The sequence below is a fragment of the Ranitomeya variabilis genome, chromosome 6, assembly GCF_051348905.1.
Source record: "Ranitomeya variabilis isolate aRanVar5 chromosome 6, aRanVar5.hap1, whole genome shotgun sequence".
NCBI lineage: Eukaryota > Metazoa > Chordata > Amphibia > Anura > Dendrobatidae > Ranitomeya > Ranitomeya variabilis.
Window position 1 is genome coordinate 87,960,349 of NC_135237.1, and position 14,825 is coordinate 87,975,173.

Consider the following 14,825-nt stretch of genomic DNA (forward strand, 5'->3'; position numbering starts at 1 on the left):
CATCGCCCCTTAGTTAAAAAAAAAAGAACAAAAAAACCCCATGAAATTAGCATTAAATAAAAAAGGTCCATCTCTATGGATATAAACAAAAAAGGAATAACTATAAAAACTAAGTGATCTAAGCCGCTTCACTGTGCAGACCAAGCAGACCGGTGACCATCACGTACTGGCAGTAATGTGCTCTATTTGATTTATGATGATGCATCATCGCTAGGCTATTTTTTTTATTATTCCAAAAGTAAAATATACCAGAAACAAAGTTTACAAAGCTTTATTTTAACATGAGAACAAATGTGCAATACTAAACACATTACTAGGGTGCAAGAAAGGGAAGAATAAACACCGCTAATCCTATCATAATACGGTACAATAAACCAAAACATTCAAAAAAGACAAAGCGCACTTTCTACATGAAAAGACGAGAAAAAGAACATAACTATAGATCTCAATTAAAAAGATGAGCATTACAATTATATGAGCAATTACGCTGTGTGGCACATCCATAGTTCAGTACAAAACTACACAAATACCAAAAAAATAAAAAACATTAAACAAGAACACAAAACATATACACTGAATTTATAAAAAAGTCATTGATCATCAGGTCTGGTTTTATCCGCTTCCCTATGAATATTGTCGTGCTAGAAGTAGAATAATATGGTGGCATTTGTAAGATCAACCTGCAACTTTCTTTCACGGCATTACGTGATCTGCGTGTAAATGAATGACCGGTGTGAAATGGATAATTTATCTGTAAATGTAACAAAAGATTAAAGTGAAGCGGTTACCTGGATTTTGCTACCCATCTGAGAACAGCACAATACAGGGTTAGAGACTCTGAGTCCAGTGATCTGTCACTTACTAAGCTGCCTGCTGTCATTTTGATAGAATATCCATTTTATTGACTGCGGATCTACCAGTTCTCCGATGAGTTAATCCCGCCCAGACCAGCGATTGGCAGCTTCTTCCCATGTATTGTGTACAATGAAAAGCTGCCAATCAGTAGTGTGTGCAGAGTTATATAGAAAGCTCATAAATATGGAGGACTACCAGGAAGCAGGTTCACAAATCTCCTGCTGATAAAACAGTTATTTTTAATTAAAACTACTGCAAGCAGCAGACAAGTGACACATCGCTGGAATCAAGGTCTATGTCTCTACATAACGTTTGACAGATTAGGTGGCAAAAAAACTGAACAGATTCCCTTTAAGGTGGTTTGCAGAATTAAAAATTCATGGTTGCCTAGTGCCAAAAACAGCACATCGGCCCACTTACTAACCCAATCCTGGATTATATTTTTAAGTGTTCTTCAAAAAAAGATTACCTACATAAAGCCTGTCCTACCAAATAGTCTAATTTTTCTGACACAACTGGCATAAAGTTGATACAGTCAGTAATGATTAGCCCACTACAACCACTCAGATCACTCAAACCCATCTTTACTAAAATCAATAGATGTCAGACCACATAGACTTCTGCACCAAAAGTGAGGGTGAGCAGCCCTGTTCCTCACAGAGAAGCGCTTCATCTCCCACTAAAAAATCTATGGGACTTAACAGTTGAATTGACCCAAAGATTGTCACAAATATCCAGTGAATAAAAGCTGATAGTCAGCCAAAAGATATCTCTCCCTAGTCCTCCATGCATAGGAACGCTCGGCCATACATGTGTACTCGATAAGACTGTTCTACAGCCTCAGTCCTCAAGAGCCATCATCGGATCTCGGTTTTAAGCTTTTCTTAGGTGATGGAATTGTCACTTGTACAATACTAAGGAAATCCTGAGAACATGATCTGTTGGTGGCTCGAGGACTGGAGATAGGGGAACACCGTTGCCACACACCTTCAGGAGCAGCTTACCTCCTCAGAAAACAAACGCTGAGCAGCTGTTGGACTGGTCAAATCCTTCTCTTCCCTGAGATCATCTTACACATTTGATGGCCGACTGATCCTTCCAAAATCAGCAGGTTTGGCCAAGCTATCTAATAGACATGGTGACCTTTAAGGGGTATTCCCATCTCCAACATCCTGTCTCAATATGTCGTAAGTGTAATAATGAACTTTCAAAATGCCATCGATTAGAAATGTAGTATAGTTCTTCTGATTCACCATGTCACTTACCCATTGTGCAGGGCATTGCAGTAGCTTAAGTATCCAAAATTATGACCACTAACAACTGTCACTATAGGAGTAGTCGTAACCATGGATACCTACTACTGCAATGTCCTGCACAATGGGTAAGTGACATGGCGAATCAGAAGAACTATACTACATTTCTAATGGAAGGCATATTCTCATATTATCACATCTACTATATATTGGGATAGGATCTTAGAGTTGGGAATACTCCTTTAAGGGCTGTTTCAGACATCTGTTTTCATACGAGTGCTATCCGTGGTTTTCATGGATCACACTTGTAGCTATGATAGTCTATGGGGCCACTCACATGTCCGTGACTTTTCGTGGATTGAGCGGTCCACAAAAAATGGTGAAGACCTGTCCAATTTTGAATCCAAGTGTCCATGAAAAAGAAATCTGACCGGACTCGAATAACATTCGAGTGCAGTCCAATTTTCACAGATTTTCAGGAAGGAGAAGGTGGAGAAACTTTTTTGGGGGGTTTGAATCACGTAGATAAAAACTATATCCGATCAAATATAAAAATTGGTCTGTTTTTCTTGTATGTGGAAACTACTGACTTGCGGATGAGGCCTAAATCTAAGTTTATGATGGCTTTACATACTTGACGATAGTTGTCAATTGCACTTTTTTCTTATCAATTTGTGTAGTGACTATGGTGATGGACGTGGTGTGAAAATATTTTGGTTTTCATGATCTTTATTATTTTTTTTAGTAGAACTACAAGAGAATATTCACACATTTCAGGCAAAATGCTTTTTTTTTTTTCATTTAAAATAAAATGTTTTTGTTTTTTAAATCAGTGTTTTACCAGGATTTCAAAAATTGTATATATCCAATGGATTCACACTTGCATAGGTATTCACAATTTTATGTGTCAGCTACTGTCAACATCTACCAAAAACACAACATTTAGAACAGTTACATTGATAGAAAAGCCATGGAAGTGATGCAAAATTATGCTGTAATAGTCACGTATCCACTGTCACTTGCTTTACACCATCTATAATATTGCAGTATTCACTCCAACTCCCACTTACATGAAAACCTTCGTTACCCCTCTGTGTCCCCGCACCAGTAGGGGAAGGTATGGGTATATCAAGCTTTTCTTGCAGTTTGGCAGTGAGTGGCTGAATACTTTGTGCTATTTAATAGTCCGGATGTGCTTTATGATCTGCCGAAAAGAAATCTTCTGTTGCTGGACCACTGGGGAAAGCAGGCTGTGACATAATCTTTCCTTATTTCCAGGTTTGTAACCAGTCAAGGTGCAGGTGTAGGTTACATCAAAAACTTATCATGGCTTAGATGAGTCCTATGGTTTTTGGGGTTTTTAAACTGGCAAAAAAAAAAAAAAAGGATTGATCATAAAATATTCAGAAATTTCCAGAATATTAAAACATTGTTTAAAAAAAAGACCTAAAAATTGTATAAAAAAAAAAAAAAAAGAGAACACAATTATACTAAGAAAAAGTTAAACGTTACAAAACTATGACTTTCTATCAATCCAGCAACAGACCTGAAGACCCAAGCACGTGGTACATTACACGGCCATCTGCTGGGAGGCTCAGGTAGATTCTGTGGTACGTATTTCTTCAGTATAGGCCACTTAAGGACAATAAAATCCACAGTAAAGTGCTATATCGACTGTATACTGTAGAGGACCCCATTTCTTCACTTCCATTACCAACTGTTTCTAGCAAGCAAATAAGCTCCATTTTCGAGAATGCGTGGCTGCCTAAGCAGCAGGCTGTTGAAAGGTTCACTTTCAAGTAAATAGTACGATATTAAAAAAAAAAAAATCTATGGCTAGATACCTATCTAATGTATAGAAACTGTTTAATGCTCGGTTAGGTAGCATGTAAAAACTTTGGCAGGTTATTCTTCTATATAAGTCAATCAGATATCAAAGTTTCCCCATTATTTTGAGAAAACATTGGGTGAACTGAATCAAATCTCCATTCATATTCCACTTGACATCGGTGCCAGGTCTAGTCAGTAGACAGGGTGATGCAGATACTTGGGGACCTCTGATGGAGATTTGTCTGGGGCTTAGCAGGCACTGCAAGCTCAGTCCTCTCAGAAATGTACACCAGGTTCTCCTCCTGTAGGCTACAGGCACTAAACCGATTTGTCTCCACACACGAGCCCGTGCCAACGTTGTTTACACCCACAGCATTATGTAAAGCTGCCGCCCCGCTCATTTGCTCGAAGGATTTACTAAATACAGATGTGGCAGTTCGTGCAAGGCTGTGGCTGCCAGGCTTGGGGAGGGACTGACTGGTTGTTAAGGTCAGCCGCTTCAGAGACACCAGCTCCAGGTTCTCACTCATAGCCCTCTGGTTCTGCTTCCTGCCGAGATGCTCACGACAAGAATCTCCCCCAGAATCTTTTTCTTTAAACCCAGCCCGGGCTCCAAGAGATCTCCTCTGGGCCTTCACCAATGGTGGCCTGCTGAAGCTGCCACTACTGCTGTGAGACAGGGCAGACTGGCTGGAGTTAGAGGCGGCCCTTGAACAAAAACCTTCGTCCACCTCCGCTATTTCGCTCAGCTCATCAGGTAGTGTTAAATCTGCAGAGTCTGAAGGAAGAAAAGTTGAAGTTAATATCACAGTTCTATGAACAAGAGCAGACTCTAATACTAATGTGCCATCCAAAGCCAAATCATTGGGAGCGGTGTCATTAAAGGCAACAGGTCACTAACGCTTACATGATTACAACACCGGCATGCTGCTATAGATCCTGTAAAATACCTTTCTAACTATCCCAATTAGATCCTCTGTTTTACTATGTGAGGGAAATGAAGTTATAAAATGATCTCTCAGCTCATCTGGACTGTTAAAGGGAGAGCCTAAAGCCGGCCATGTACGTTTGGCAGAAAGCTCACTTTCCCGATTCCTCCATACACAAACGCTGGGCCGAGCATTCATGTGGAATGACTTTCATATATGTACAAAGGCCTTAAATGGATTGTCCGCCCTTAGTCTACAAATCTGCAGTCACTGTATGTGACTGCAGACTTGTGAATCATCACATCGCACACACTGAGGATTCTCCGGTGCTGGAGCCTAGAGTGTGCAGTCTGACCACATTCCGACTAGACTGTGTCCTTGGATTAGAACGAGGCTGCACCCATCTAGTCGGCATGTGACCACATGTATGTAAATCACATACTTGCAGTCACGCACTCAGCACTGGAGAATCCTCACAGTGCGCACGATGTGAGGACTGACAAGTCTGCAATCACAGAGTAACTGCAGACTTGTAGTCTAAAGCCTGACAAGCCCTTTAATAGTATAGATCTATTTCTCCTGAAGAAGGAAAAAGGTTTGCAAAGGGGTTAGGAACCCGATGGCCTCACACCCACCCACCCTATTAGGGACATCTCAAAAAGGCACAAACCCTGAAATATCTAAGGGAAGAACAACGTGGAGAGTGAACTCCGTGCTGCCGATCCATGGGACGCCATGTTTTACGGACCAGACTCTTCCATTAAAGTATATGAAATCCGTTGAAAATGGATGAAAAATGGGAGACTTTTTTTCTTCAGTGTTCCACCCATTTTTTTTATCTAAGCTATTGCCAAAAGTCAATGAATAAAATATAAGTTCAGGCAGACCGTCTCCCTGCTTCAGTTTTTTAAACCAGATGAGAAAAAAGACCAAATGCGGCACAAGAGAAAAACTGTCCTTAATGTTATGTCGTTTGAGGAAAAATGAGCATGCTTACAAAGTAGACACCAATACTCAGTCTTTGTCCACACTGAGTATTTGCAGCAGATTTTTTCAGCTGCAAAAACATTGTTGATAGGAAAACCACTGCGTAAAAAAATGCACATTTTTATGTACTTTTTAATGCGTTTTTATCTATGTTTTTCTGCCATTCAGCTTGAATGGGTGAAAACGCTGCACAAATGCTGAAAGAATTGACACGCTGTAGATTTGAAAAAACGCTTTGAAGGTTCAAATCTACAAGAAAAAAAAAAAAGCAGCGTGTGCATGAGATTTCAGAAATCTCATTCACTTTGTACTTAAAACACTGCATTTTTGCCCTGGTAAAAACATCAAAAAACGTGCAGAAAATGCAACATGTGAACAAGCCCTGAACTCCAGCATCGTCCAGATGACTTTTGATGAGAAGTGCCCACTGTTATAACTTGGAGGTTTTTAACTAGTACATGGATAGAAAGACAATAACAAGTGTCACAGCAGCGTGCCAGTGGTTTAATCACCTAAACACTAGTGCCCGGTTCCCTTTAAATACTTACCCAGCGATCAAAGCAGAAATTAAGAAATCTATTGCGCAAATTTACAAATAAAAGCATAAAAATTTGAAAGAAACATGCGTGAGTTGATTGTAAAGAATTTCAGATATTAATCATGCAAGTAGGTAGATTGAGAGATCACCCAAATCATTGCCGACTGCAAACTCTAATTCTGCCGGGATTTGAAAGGTAACAAATGGAAAGGTCGTAGGATGCATGATGTGACTCGCCAATTGAATCCATAATAAACTATTACTCCATGAATATAGAAGAAACTCTATAGCATATATAGCTTTACATAACAGTATGCTGTAATTACTCCATGAACATAGCAGAAACTCTATAGCATATATAGCTCTACATCACAGTATGCTGCAATTACTCTATGAATACAGCAGGAACTCTGCAGCATACTATTATGTAAAGCTATATATGCTATAGAGATCTATGCCCTGGTGCATTGGAGGTTACTCTTCCATATCATCACTTGAAGCTGTGGCTGGAGGGAATTGAAGCAGAACTGAGGGATGTACAGTAATATACAAGACAAGCATGCTTGGCGGAGCTCATCCTAAACACCATTGTGTGCATCCATGCATTGTGACCCTTTCACTTGCAGGTACCTTGACGCCCATCAACCAAGAGATTTAACACTGCACTCTGCCCGGTGATGTCACGCCGTCCTCCAGCAATCTCCTTACAGATTTTTGCCTTCTGATCTCTGGCTTGCCCTCAGCTCTAGCTTCAGAACAGATATCCTGCATTGCCTGTATATGCTGAGCATCATTCTCTGTTAGTGATTTCACTCTCTCCCCATTCGGGATTCTGTCTCCGGACACATTTGTGACACTAATCTCGGGAATGACAAGGTTTCCCGGATCTGAGGAGTCATTATTTGTGTCATTTTGTTCTAAATGAGAAAAAACAAACAAAAAAAAAAGAAAAAATGATGGCTGAAATGATGACGATGGCTTTGCTGGGGAAACAAATACATGGAAATGTAATGCATAACACAAAAGTTACATGAGCAATGAGAAAATATTGTTTTAGGCGCCGTCCATACCTCAGAGGTTTTTTTTTTTATCCTTTGCTGTATGATTTTTGTGTTAAAAAAAAAACCACATACCAATCCCACAGATTTCAATGAGATTTTGTCTACCACGTGTCAAAAATGACATCTGAGGCTACAAGAGCACCGAGGACCGATTGATTTCTGGCAAGTGCACCAGTCCGCCACCCTCAGAGCTGGAGAACATCCATGTAGCTCCGCTAATCAAACCCATCAGAGGTGATGCCAGGAAAGAATATGGAGAATCCGAGCACTAGCTGGAAATCGTCCCGCCCTCCGTGCACCTGCAGTCTCATTTACATAAAGATTCAGAGACGATTTACTTAACGATGGAAAATCTATTTGTGGCCAGAAAAGAAAGTGTGATCTTGTCGGTTAGTACACTACCCAACAAAATTATTAAGTTGGCCACCTGAAAGATCTCGACAGGTTCCCTTTAAATCTAAGTCTTCTAAAGTGAATAAATGAACAAATAATTACAGCCAATAACAGCTAAATAAAAAGTCATTTATCGCGTCATCTCTTTGACTTCAATGCAATTTGAAATAAATCATAATTTTATGATGATGACGATAGATGGCAACAGATGAACATTGGAATAACGTTTATGGTTTTACAATGGTTCTAATGTGAACACAGCCTTAATGCTCATTAACATTAGTTGTGGTTAGAGGTTTAAAGATATATGAATGAGTAAATGAATGATAAGGTACAAAACAAAATGCAATCTTCTAAAAATCATCAGAATCCTCGTAAATGAAACCATATTATATACTGCCCTTACTGATCTTGTAAACCTTTAAGAAATATTACAGAAGATGTTGAATTACACATTAAAGTAGTTTTCAAGAAAGCGCTAAAAGAACAAAAATACATGTAAAATGATCAAATGGAAAACAGAAGAATTTCTTATTGCAAATCAATTTTCTGACTTAAATCAGCCCGTGTCACTTCTGTCTGGCTATGTTAGTCCAAGTGTGATGGTGGGCTCAAGCAATGGTGGTACATGTCTGACTGGGCAGCTGTACAGCCATCGTGGACATGGCAAGATCAGAAAATATATCTCCATCCCAGTAACGCATGCTATTGCTAAAGATGCTGACCCAATACATGACATTTATCTTCTGGACAGATTTAAAAGGGAGAAGGTGATTAATTTAAAGCAGATTTGTCAGAAAAGGAAAATTTAAAGGTTTTACGCCTTGTAGCCGAAATGGAACAAAACTTGGCTACAAAAATGTACTGAATGTATAAACAGGACACACAATTAAAGAGCAACTAAACCTTTTTTCCTTAATTTTAAAAAATATTGATCAGTCTTTGCAAAATAAAGAATCTTTATAATATACTTTATTGATTTATTTTGCTTCCTTTTCTCCCAAACTACATGCTGAAAGTGCATCGACAAGGCAGCCGAAACAGCACGAACAGTAGTAATGTACCAAAAATCCATACTAAAATGTGTGAGCTTCTCTTCTACTTTCCCCCTTGCTCAGGCAGGTAGAGGGTTTGTAAACAGTGTCTAAGCATGGAGAAGGGGAGCAGAGAAGATCACATTAAAGTACAGATTTTTGGTATAGATGTAGTTCAAATCAGCTACAGGAACAAGGCAGATGAAACAGCACCTTCAGAATGCAATTTGTGAGAAAAGAAGGAAAAAAAAAAAGAAAAAGGTAATGGAGTATAGGTAATAGGTATAGGTAATCTCCCTGCCGAGATTCACAAACAGATATGTACAGTGGGGAAAATAAGTATTTGATACACTGTTTTCCCACCCACACAGAATGGAGAGGTCTGAAATTTTGTACCACTTCAACTGAGGACAGAATCTAAAAATAAAACCCAGAAACAGATAATTAATTAGCATTTTATTGCATGAAATAATTATTTGATACAACAGAAAAACAGAACTTAATATTTAGTACAGAAACCTGTGTTTGCAATTACAGATGTCAGATGTTTTCTGTAGTTCTTGACCAAGTTTGCACACACCAAAGCAGGGATTTTGGCCCACTCCTCCATACAGATCTTCTCCAGACCTTTCTAGTTTCGGGGCTGCTAGGTAACATTGAGTTTCAGCTTCCTCAAAAGATTTTCTATTGGGCTCAAGTCTGGAGACTGGCTAGGCCACTCCAGGACCTTGAAATGCTTCTTACAGAGCAACTCCTTAGTTGCCCTGGCTGTGTATTTCGGGTCACTGTCATGCTGGAACACCCAGCCCACAACCCATCTTCAATGCTGTTACTGAGGGAACTTGGTTGTTGGCCAAAATCTCACAATACATGACCCCATCCATCCTCCATTCAATACGGTGCAGTAGTCCTGTCCCCTTTGCAGAAAAGCACCACCAAAGTATGATGTTTCCCCCACCTTGCTTCATGGTTGGGACAGTGTTCTTTGGGTTATAATGATCCTTCTTATTAATACAAACACGAGGAGTGGAGTTGATACCAAAATGTTCTATTTTGGTCTCCTCTGACCATATGACTTTCTCCCATGCCTCCTCTGGATCATTCAGATGGTCATTGGTGAACTACAAAAGGGCCTGAACATGTGCTGGTTTGAGCAGGGGGACCTTGCGTGCCCTGCAGGTTTTGAATCCATGTCGGCGTAGTGTGTTACTTACAGTAATGTTGGAGACTGTGTTCCCAGCTCTCTTCAGGTCATTGACCAGGTCCTTCCATGTAGTTCTGGGCTGAATCATGGCATTTCTCAGAATCATCCTTACCTCACGAAGTTAGATCTTGCATGGAGCTCCAGACCGAGGAAGATGGACAGTCACCTTGTGTTTCTTCCGTTTTCTAATAATCGTGCCAACAATTGTTGCCTTTTCACCAATGTGAAGTATGTGTGGTATTGCTGCGGGAAAGAAAGGGGGGGTCCTGCTTATCTGGTGCAGTTTACTTTGCTGCTGTGGAGCGTAGCAACAGATTCTGAGCCAAGTTGTAATCTTTCTGTCAATCCCTTATTTGTCTCTTTTCCTGTGTATTATTAACTGCAGTGGCAAAGCTAGCAACCTTATTGGCCAGTGCAATAGCCAGGGTTAGTAGAGGTGACAGCCTGGGACTAGGGTCAAGATGGCAGCGTGGGTGGGGAGGGAGGACCCTCATAGGGCATTAGCGGAGCTTATGGACAGGCACAGGTTGGTGTCAGGAGGTATCCCATCCCCCTCTCCCTACCTTTCCTTCATTCCATTATGCGTATATGTTATGTTGTCCACCGAACATACCTGTGTCCATTCGTGATACCCATCCCAACCTTGCACAGGTGTACAATTTTGTCTCTGGTGTCCGTAGACAGCGCTTCGCTCTTGGCCATGGTGGAGAGGTTGGAGTGTGATTAATTGAGTGTGTGGACAAGTGTCTTTCGTACAGTTAACAAGTTCAAATTGGTGCAATTAATACAGATAATGAGTGCAGAGTAGGAGGGCTTCTTAAAGAAAAACTAACAGGCCTGTGAGAGCCCAAATTCTTGATGGTTGGTAGGTGATCAAATACTTATTTCATGCAATAAAATACAATATAATTATTTACAAATCATAGAATGGGATTTTCTGTTTTTTTTTTATTTATAGATTCTGTCTCTCACAGTTGAAGTGTACCTACGATAAACATTACAGACCTCTCCATTCTTTGTAGGTGGGAAAACTTGCAAACTTGCAGTGTATCAAATACTTATTTTCTCCACTGGATACTTGCATACATAGCAGCCCACCAATCACCACCTTGACCAAATACTAGAACCGGAAAACTTAAAATTTCTACTAAAAGCGATGACCGAGACCTTTTTTTAAAATCTCCATTTCAATTGAACATCCATGATTTGACCAGGCATTCTCCATGAAGCTCAGACATAGCGCAGTACAGTGTAATTAGCAATCAATGCTAATTGTGACAACCACTATCAGAGGGGATCAAGGGTCAAGATCCCATCCTTAATACAGTCATCACTTCTCATGGATATAATTCTGTGTAGAGGCACGGACACAAAGGTGTCCTCTTCACCCCTTCTTCTGTCGGAAAGCCCACCCTGAATAACTGATGTTATGCTATAGACAATTTATGATTCTACTTTTATGCTAGCATATGTGACTAGGGTATTCGACTAATTTTTTTTCTTATGGGCTTACCCACTACATATTATGTATAGGGATTGTGCTTTGCTCTTCCCTCTTGCGCTATTTTTTAGTACTCGTGGGGTGAACTGGGGTGGTAGCTTTCCTTCTGTCATTTATTGGAATAGTAATACAACGACGCATTACTAATAACAATTTTAATGTTTGTATTAATAAAGATTTTGCTTATATATATTGTATGCTCCTTGTTCTCCTTTTTCGACATGTATTCTATGGAGCGGATATAATTTGTCTGGGGGCTCATTATTCATATGTGCCTCTACCCAGGCTGTCGATATGATTTTGGGATTTTTCTTATTACAAAAGGTAGAGCTGTAACTGTACTCAATCACAAATTAAGTGTGACAACCTATAGATGTATGGTAACTATTATAATAAAATTATAAATTGCAGCACAAAGGGGAACTGGACTAAAAATATATAAGATTGATGTATGGTGATGTCATGTTGGGAAAAAAATATGGCTGAAATTCTGTACACAGAATAAAAAATTAAATTTTGTAGTCGGTAAAAATGTCTTAAATAATTATTGTAAACCTCCTAAAATCTGGTTAAAGCAGCAGTACAAGATTAAAACAAAAAAAAACATGGCTGAGCTGCAATACCATGCCAAACTGTGAATAAGTAGGGTACCGTTTCAGGGAAATCAGCCTGTCCTTCTGTTCCTAATCCTAAAGTTCCCGATGAAGAAGCTGCCTGATTGCTTAATGCCAGAGACACTCTTATTCAGTACTTTCACATTACAGCCAGGAACTTGTAATGTTTATCTGGTTTGCAATCACTCAATAATCTTCTCAACACAACCCAAGTCTCCGCTTTGAAATACTTATCTGTTATTAAGCTCATCTCCGCTCTAAGCACAAACCGTGCGATGCTCCACTGAGACCTCATCTAGGGATTTATTCAGCGGCAGGGTTTTACACAGACTCTTTCAGCAAAAGGCCACATTAGCAAACGTCTTATGTCTCCAAGCATGAGGAGTCAAAATCACCGTAAATCATATTGCTGATCTCGTCATGCTGCTCAACAGGATAACCCAACATGGTTTGGATCATCCTGGTCATGTAGTCTTGATTTAGATTACCTTTTTTGGATCCATTTCTGCCATTTACTAAGTGGATTTGTATGCATTATTAAATAGATCACTTAGACCTGATGAGACTGCTGTATTTACTTTGAAAATCCTGATATTAGGATGAGTATTTTAAGAGTTTAATTACGGAGTGAGAGACCAAAGTGCATTCAGTTTCTGCCACCTTGACTAACAGTTGCAGCTTGTCTTAGCTATGTGAGGCCTCAGCAGCAGAGGAGACACTGAGGGAACTGTCAATCAGGCTTGGTGGGCAGAGATTGAGTTAACTTGTCAGTGTGGGTTATATATTTATATATTGTTTAATTGTTCAGCAATTTTTGGACCTGATAAAGTGAAAAATGAGTAGAGTATGAGAGGTCCCCTCTATAATCCATTAGTGGCCCCTTTGACAAGATGTGGTTCCTACATCTGTAAATGAAGGAGAATTGTGTGGCCTGTATCATTGATCACACAGGATAATATAACTTCCACTTCCTCCAGAACACAGAATAGACAGTGACCCATGTCATGCAGAGATTTACTTTCCAGAACTCAGGCATCAATAATATTGTGCAGGAATGAAATAACACATTGCTGAATTATCACGCGATCAGCGGATCTGCCACAATGCCTAAGGAAGGGGATGGAAACAGATCAATTTTAACAGCGCTCATTATGCTGTTATATGAAGGTTAAGTGATGCTCTTTTCTGTCTCAAAACATCTGCACGCTCTTAAGTGCACGGATTCTAGGTAAATTGAGGCTTAGTGTACTTTTATAAAAAGGACCATTTTGATATAATGGCTCTCAGTACCTAAAACGTGCATGGAAATTGAGGCTTTGCGTGCGCGATAGGAAGATGCTTGGAAGTGAGAGTATCTTCAGTGAAAAATAACTCCCATATGTGCAGTACATAAATCGGGAAAGACCCATCAATCAAAAAAGATTGGAAGGAAGGAGAAAAACCCGTCTGGGGATTGACATTGGATTAGTCACCCGAGACATAGTTCCCGGCCCGCTTCTCAAAGTAGGCTTATTCTTAAAAGCTGTCACATTTCAGGGTAAAACATCTGCAAACACGTAGCCAGAATCTGATTCGTGCTGCACGTGGTTCAGGCAGAATGAATTGGATGACAGATGCCCTTTAAAAGCTCAGAACTTATCTGTGGAACAGGTTAAATTAACTTTCTTTTGCTACTGGTTCACACTTCTTGCTTGGATCTGCGCTAATCCTGAAGTGATCACAGGATTTTATTGACCAGCAAGTTCTTACTAAAAAAAGTATGGATTTATATAATTTACATGATAAATTATCATATGTACCGTTTAGCAATGGGTATAACTATTATAAAGGGTGAAATGTTTGTAAAAATAATACTCTATATTTGGAGCCTAGCTTTCAGCATGAAAATATTTGGCAATGAAGGTTATTAGAGAAGTGCCGTCACCAACTAGCTTCAGAATTTAATATGGTCGTCTTATTCACAGTTAATAAGTAACATGCTGAATTGAGAAGACATTTCATTCTGAAGATACTGCATTTTATTGATCTATGGCTTTTCTCAAATAGGTTTCAGAGCTGAGGAAGCTTTTCATTATTCATTATACAACTGACTGACCAGCTGATGGTGAAAAGTGGTTTGAAAATAATATTGATATATTATACAGAATGGGGTTTAAGTGTAAAATGTAGTGTGGGCAAAATGTTTTCCATGCTAGTCTTGATAAACCGCGCGCTGTCGTAGATGCGCCTAATTGCACAGGCATCTTAATGAATTGTTAAGCTGCTGTGTGCCTCCGCTAGACACATTACTCCACTCAGGGACTGAAGTACATTTCCGGTTAAATTTACACATTAGTGGCGTAACTTGTCATGAAATAGTTGGGCGTGATTGGCCATGCCCCGTCCCAGCTCCACCCACTTTTGTTAATACTGGCGGGACTGGCTCTGGCTGGCGTAAGAACTTCAAAAAGTCACATTTTAGTGCACCTTTAAGGCTATGTGCACACGTCCGGAATTGCAGCGGAAATTTCCACGGCAATTCTGCAACTGTGCCGTGGGAATGCGGAATTGGCATGCATATTCCCGCTAAACACTAGCGTTTTACAAGCGTAATTAGCTTGCAGAATGCTAGCGTTTTCCAAGCAAT

At 39.8% G+C, this 14,825-nt stretch overlaps 1 protein-coding gene across 5 annotated transcripts in view; it reads right to left on the reverse strand.

Annotated features, from left to right (window-relative positions):
* Positions 1-255: 255 nt before the first annotated feature.
* HYCC1 (hyccin PI4KA lipid kinase complex subunit 1) overlaps positions 256-14,825 on the reverse strand; it is a 118,242-nt gene continuing 103,672 nt past the window's right edge. For 2 of the 5 annotated variants that reach the window (XM_077268747.1, XM_077268748.1), the window contains one exon: positions 256-4,716. In XM_077268747.1, the coding sequence (XP_077124862.1) occupies positions 4,127-4,716 (590 nt within the window). In that variant the 3' untranslated portion in view covers positions 256-4,126. Of the gene's footprint in view, positions 4,717-7,022; positions 7,310-14,825 lie in introns of all 5 variants that reach the window. The other 3 variants (XR_013216820.1, XM_077268750.1, XM_077268749.1) reach the window with 3 other exon arrangements.